Source organism: Rattus norvegicus, chromosome 9 (genome assembly GCF_036323735.1).
Source record: "Rattus norvegicus strain BN/NHsdMcwi chromosome 9, GRCr8, whole genome shotgun sequence".
Classification (NCBI taxonomy): Eukaryota; Metazoa; Chordata; class Mammalia; order Rodentia; family Muridae; genus Rattus; species Rattus norvegicus.
In genome coordinates this window covers 121,425,684-121,431,760 of record NC_086027.1, presented here as the reverse complement: position 1 = coordinate 121,431,760, position 6,077 = coordinate 121,425,684, and the positions used below count along the sequence as shown (strand labels likewise).

The 6,077-nt window shown below is 41.4% G+C and overlaps 1 protein-coding gene across 11 annotated transcripts in view; it reads right to left on the bottom strand.

Annotated features, from left to right (window-relative positions):
- Positions 1–578: 578 nt before the first annotated feature.
- Positions 579–6,077, bottom strand: part of LOC120094817 (zinc finger protein 431-like) — a 31,403-nt gene continuing 25,904 nt past the window's right edge. For 8 of the 11 annotated variants that reach the window (XM_039084948.2, XM_063268210.1, XM_063268212.1 and 5 more), the window contains 3 exons: positions 3,353–3,479; positions 3,101–3,161; positions 579–1,970 (listed from right to left, as the gene is read on the bottom strand). In XM_039084948.2, the coding sequence (XP_038940876.1) occupies positions 1,049–1,970; positions 3,101–3,161; positions 3,353–3,479 (1,110 nt within the window). In that variant the 3' untranslated portion in view covers positions 579–1,048. Of the gene's footprint in view, positions 3,162–3,352; positions 3,480–6,077 lie in introns of those variants that run through there. The other 3 variants (XM_063268218.1, XM_063268217.1, XM_063268219.1) reach the window with 2 other exon arrangements.

The following is a 6,077-nucleotide window of genomic DNA, read 5'->3' as shown; positions in this document are numbered from 1 at the left end:
AAGTTGAAGCTTTTCAACTTGATTGTTTTTGTAATTGAGGATTTTATGAATACTATATATCATTTTCATCCCTCCCTGTACCACAGCCAACCTCCTCCCATTTCCTTCCCCAAATTCACACTTTTTCCTAACCCCCTAAAACTAAACGACAACCTAACCCTACCCGTCCAGTCCCTAACCTTAACCCACACCGCCCCCTCAACACTTTAACCCTAAGCCCTAACTTTCTAGCACTAACTGCACACCCAACCACACTATTCATAATCCCTACCCTTCTAACTCAGCTCGTTTCCAATAGACTCCTGGCATTTACTTTGACCATGTTTTTGAATTGTTAGGTATTTATGCAGATTTCACAAAGACTTTACCGCACTGAGCCCATTTATAAGGCTTTTCTCAAGAATGTTATTTTCTGCATTCACAGGGTTTCAGGAATACTTTTGTTATAAGGAGATATAGAAATGTGCAAAGGCTTCACCATATTTAGTACATTCATAGTTTCTCTCTAGTGTGGTATCTTTTATGCTGTTTGTGTTAATTTGGGTTTTAATGCTGTGAAAAGATACCATGACCAAGGCAACACTTAGAAAGGATATTTAATTGGGGGGAGGGGAGGTATACAGATTCAGAGGTTCAGTCTATTATCAAGGTGGAAGGAATGTCTGTCACCAAGCAGACATGGTGCTGGAGGACAGTTCTACATCTTGATCAGAAGGCAGCCAGAAGATTCTTCTGCCCTGGGCAGAGTTTAAGCATGGGGTCTCAAAGCCCATCCCCCCTCCACAGTGACATACTTCCTCAAAGGCCACATCTACTCCAAAAAGGCCATACCTCCTAACACTGCCACTTGCCATGGGCCAAGTATATTTAAACCACCATACCTTTGAAGATCACAGTAAAGGCTTTACTACATTGGTTGAATTCATAGGGTTACTCTTCAGTATGTATGTGTTCTTTTATGTAGTTGGAGATGGCTTGATCGTGAAAAGGCTTTACAACATTGACTACATTTGTGAGGTTTCTCTACAGTATCAATTCTTTCATGTTGTCAAAGTTGATCATGAGAGGCAAAGAACTTACTAAATTTCTTATATTCATAAGGTTTCACTGTAGTATGTGTTGCTTTATGTGTTCGGAGACTAGCGTTACATACAAAGGCTTTACCACATTCATTACATTTGTAAGGTTTCTCTCCAGTATGTGTTCTTTTATGTTTTCTAAGATCATTCTGAACTACAAAGTCTTTACCACACCGATCACATACATAGGGCTTCTCTCCGGTATGTATTCTCTTATGTACTTGGAGATGACTACAACGTATAAAGGCTTTACCACACCAACCACACTCATAGGGCTTCTCTCCAGTATGTATTCTTTTATGTACTTGGAGATAACTATGAGATGCAAAGGCTTTACCACATTGATTACATTCATAGGGCTTCTCTCCAGTATGTATTCTCTTATGTACTTGGAGATGACTACAACGTATAAAGGCTTTACCACACCAATCACATTCATAGGGCTTCTCTCCAGTATGTATTCTTTTATGTACTTGGAGATAACTATGAGATGCAAAGGCTTTACCACATTGATCACATTCGTAAGGTTTCTCTCCAGTATGTGTTCTTCCATGCCTTTTGAGATGACTGTGTCGTGCAAATGCTTTACCACACAGATTGCATTTGTAGGATTTTCTTCCAGTATGTATTAGTTTATGCCTTCCAAGATTACAACGACGTTCAAAGGCTTTACCACATTTATTACATTTGTAGGATTTTTCTTCAGTATGAATCCTTTCAAGAGTTTGAAGCTGAGAATCGTATGTAAAGGCTTTATCACGTGGCTTACATTCACAGAGTTTCTCTCCAGTATGTGTGCTATTATGTCTTTGGAGATGACTATGTTGTGCAAAGGCTATACCACACTGAGTATATTCGGAGGGCTTCTCTCCTGTATGACATCTTTCATGCCTGCAAAGATAGATAGATGGCACATGGGAAAGCTTTACCACATTCACTAAACTAATGAATCTAATAAATGGAAATTAATTTTATAATTTGGTCTAATTGTAAAGAAGAATCACATCTTAAGGTTGTATCACTTTGTTTACACTCATGGTTTCCCATAGACTATGGGTTGGTAAAAGTGTTATTACATGGCTCACATTTGTACCATCCTTTTGCTCTATGAGATTTCTCATATATTTGAAGAGAAATGGAAGAGCTCAGAGCTTTACCACACTGAGTACATTCATATGTTTTCCTTTATTGTGAAATACACTACATTTGCATAGCATATCGGCCAAGTGAACCAGGACAAACAGAAAGCGATTTCCACAATCCTAGTATTCCTAGGGATTTTCTGCTATGTGAGTTTATGGATATATTCCCAATGAAGTTGGGAAACCAACTAATTATAAACTTGTATCACACTGAGAAAGTCTGCTCAAATGTGGACTGCTACATATATCTTAATTGTTCTGGGGGTAGAGGGCATTGCTCCTTTCAATATCCTTGTGCTCACATGGCTTGTATCCATTGTGACACAGAATATACCTGTTAAAATAACAAATGAAATATTTCCACATTGCATCATTCATACAGTTTGATTTTTTGTTCATGATAGACATATGGTATAAGAATTAAGTTTTCTCTTCAAAAACATTCTTGACTCTCATAAACTGTCCCTCTCACTTAAACTTAACAATGTAACTATATGAGTAATTACTATGATATATTTGCCTATTAGAAACATAAACTTATCACCTACTCTCTCTCTCTCTCTCTCTCTCTCTCTCTCTCTCTCTCTGTGTGTGTGTGTGTGTGTGTCTATGTGTTATGAGACTAAACAGATTGGCAGGTATACAGAGTAGCTCTAATGTGGCTATGATTCAAATGGTAATATTTGTTAAGGCATTGTTTCCTTCTCTTCTTTCAAGTGAGACACATGATATTGAGGTACATGGATTTGTGAGAATTTAATAATCAATACACTTAAAGAAGTGCTTTTCTTTTTATACTGTTGCGTTTCTTTAAAAGTTCGAGGACATACTAACATTTCTTCAGAGGCATATTCATACCAACTTGCACATGAAAATTACCTTCCATGTCTTCTGAAACTTTGACAATGTTCTTCAATAGTATGGTCTTCCCAATTGTAACCTAAAATACAGTACCAGAATATGTATGATATATTATTGGAAATTAGGCAACATTTAAGTTACTATCTTCAGTGAACCTGACCTTTTCACCTCATTCTTCTTTATTGTCAATTGAAGTTACAGAAAAGCAACCGTAACAAAGGAACATTTGTTTTCTTATTTTAAAAACTGAAAGAAAATTCACTGTCTTACCTATAGCAGTGAGGTTCCTGTAGGTCTCCTGCATCACATCTTTGTAGAGACTCTTCTGTGAAGGATCCAGCAAAGCCCATTCTTCTCGGGTGAAGTTCACATGTACATCATCATAGGTCAATGCATCCTGAAATATCCCATACATTAACAACAGAAACCATGATACAGATATCACTGTAAATGTATGCTTCTGGTGCTTCCCCCACTTATTTCTTGACGCAGATGTTCTAATGTAATTACCAAATCATCTTAGAAGAAAACTGAGTAATAAGGTTCACCTCTGTCATTTCTTTGCTCATTGAGTAGGACATAGCCTTGCAAAAGAAATGCTAATTAATGGAGAGAGAGAGAGAGACAGAGAGAGAGAGACAGAGAGAGAGACAGAGAGAGACAGAGAGACAGAGAGAGAGACAGAGAGAGAGGCGCGGAGTACTAAGCACACAGAGAAATTGTATGAACAATTTCTAACTGAAAAAAATATCAAGTGAGCATATAGGCTCATGTCTTTAATCAAAGCACTGAGGAGGCAGAGGCAGGTATATCAGAGGTCTATCCAGGACAGACAGAGGTACATATTAAGACCCTGTCTCCCCTATGAAAACTTAATCCAACAAACAAGAAAGATAGAAAGGACTCAGAGGTTTTTACTAGAGTTCCTAAAAAGAATTACATTCACTGCAGTTCTGTATTCATATTCCAGAATCTTGAGGTGGCCCAGTTTAAACTGTAACAATAGGGATAAACAGTTCTCTGCACCCAAATCCCGTGGGAGGGAGAGCTGAACCTTCAGAGAGGCAGACAAGCCTGGGAAACCAGAAGAGACTGCTCTCTGTACATACATCTCGGACGCCAGAGGAAAACACCAAAGGCCATCTGGAACCCTGGTGCACTGAAGCTCCCAGAAGGGGCGGCACAGGTCTTCCTGGTTGCTGCCGCCGCAGAGAGCCCTTGGGCAGCACCCCACGAGCGAACCTGAGCCTCGGGACCACAGGTAAGACCAACTTGTCTGCTGCAAGAGAGCTGCCTGGTGAGATCGGGACACACAGAGGCAGAGTTCATCTAGGACCGGGCACGTCCTGTGTTTGCCGGAGGTCCCACGCCCGCGGATCCCGGCCCACAGCAGCTCTCTGCTCCCAGACCTTGTGGGAAAGAGACCTCACCGCCTGATCAGGTGGGCACTCCTGAGGCTGCAGAGCGGAAGAGACCACCAACACTGCCCACCCCTGCCCACATCCCTGGCCCAAGAGGAAAATGCATAAGGCCTCTGGGCTCCCGTGGGGGAGGGCCCAGGAGCGGCAGGACCCCTACCTGAGACACCGCCAGAACCTGAGGGAAACAGACCGGATAAACAGTTCTCTGCACCCAAATCCCATGGGAGGGAGAGCTGAACCTTCAGAGAGGCAGACAAGCCTGGGAAACCAGAAGAGACTGCTCTCTGTACATACATCTCGGACGCCAGAGGAAAACACCAAAGGCCATCTGGAACCCTGGTGCACTGAAGCTCCCGGAAGGGGCGGCACAGGTCTTCCTGGTTTCTGCCGCTGCAGAGAGCCCCTGGGCAGCACCCCACGAGCGAACTTGAGCCTCGGGACCACAGGTAAGACCAACTTTTCTGCTGCAAGAAACCTGCCTGGTGAACTCAAGACACAGGCCCACAGGAATAGCTGAAGACCTGTAGAGAGGAAAAACTACATGCCCGAAAGCAGAACACTCTGTCCCCATAACTGACTGAAAGAAAGGAAAACAGGTCTACAGCACTCCTGACACACAGGCTTATAGGACAGTCTAGCCACTGTCAGAAATAGCAGAACAAAGTAACACTAGAGGTAATCTGACGGCGAGAGGCAAGCGCAGGAACCCAATCAACAGAAACCAAGACTACATGGCATCATCGGAGCCCAATTCTCCCACCAAAACAAACATGGAATATCCAAACACACCAGAAAAGCAAGATCTAGTTTCAAAATCATATTTGATCATGATGCTGGAGGACTTCAAGAAAGACATGAAGAACTCCCTTAGGGAAACACAGGAAAACATTAATAAACAAGTAGAAGCCTACAGAGAGGAATCGCAAAAATCCCTGAAAGAATTCCAGGAAAACACAATCAAACAGTTGAAGGAATTAAAAATGGAAATAGAAGCAATCAAAAAAGAACACATGGAAACAACCCTGGATATAGAAAACCAAAAGAAGAGACAAGGAGCTGTAGATACAAGCCTCACCAACAGAATACAAGAGATGGAAGAGAGAATCTCAGGAGCAGAAGATTCCATAGAAATCATTGACTCAACTGTCAAAGATAATGTAAAGCGGAAAAAGCTACTGGTCCAAAACATACAGGAAATCCAGGACTCAATGAGAAGATCAAACCTAAGGAAAATAGGTATAGAAGAGAGTAAAGACTCCCAGCTCAAAGGACCAGTAAATATCTTCAACAAAATCATAGCAGAAAACTTCCCTAACTTAAAAAAAGAGATACCCATAGGCATACAAGATGCCTACAGAACTCCAAATAGATTGGACCAGAAAAGAAACACCTCCCGTCACATAATAGTCAAAACACCAAATGCACAAAATAAGGAAAGAATATTAAAAGCACTAAGGGAAAAAGGTCAAGTAACATATAAAGGCAGACCTATCAGAATCACACCAGACTTCTCGCCAGAAACTATGAAGGCCAGAAGATAGTGGACTGATGTCATACAGACCCTAAGAGAACAC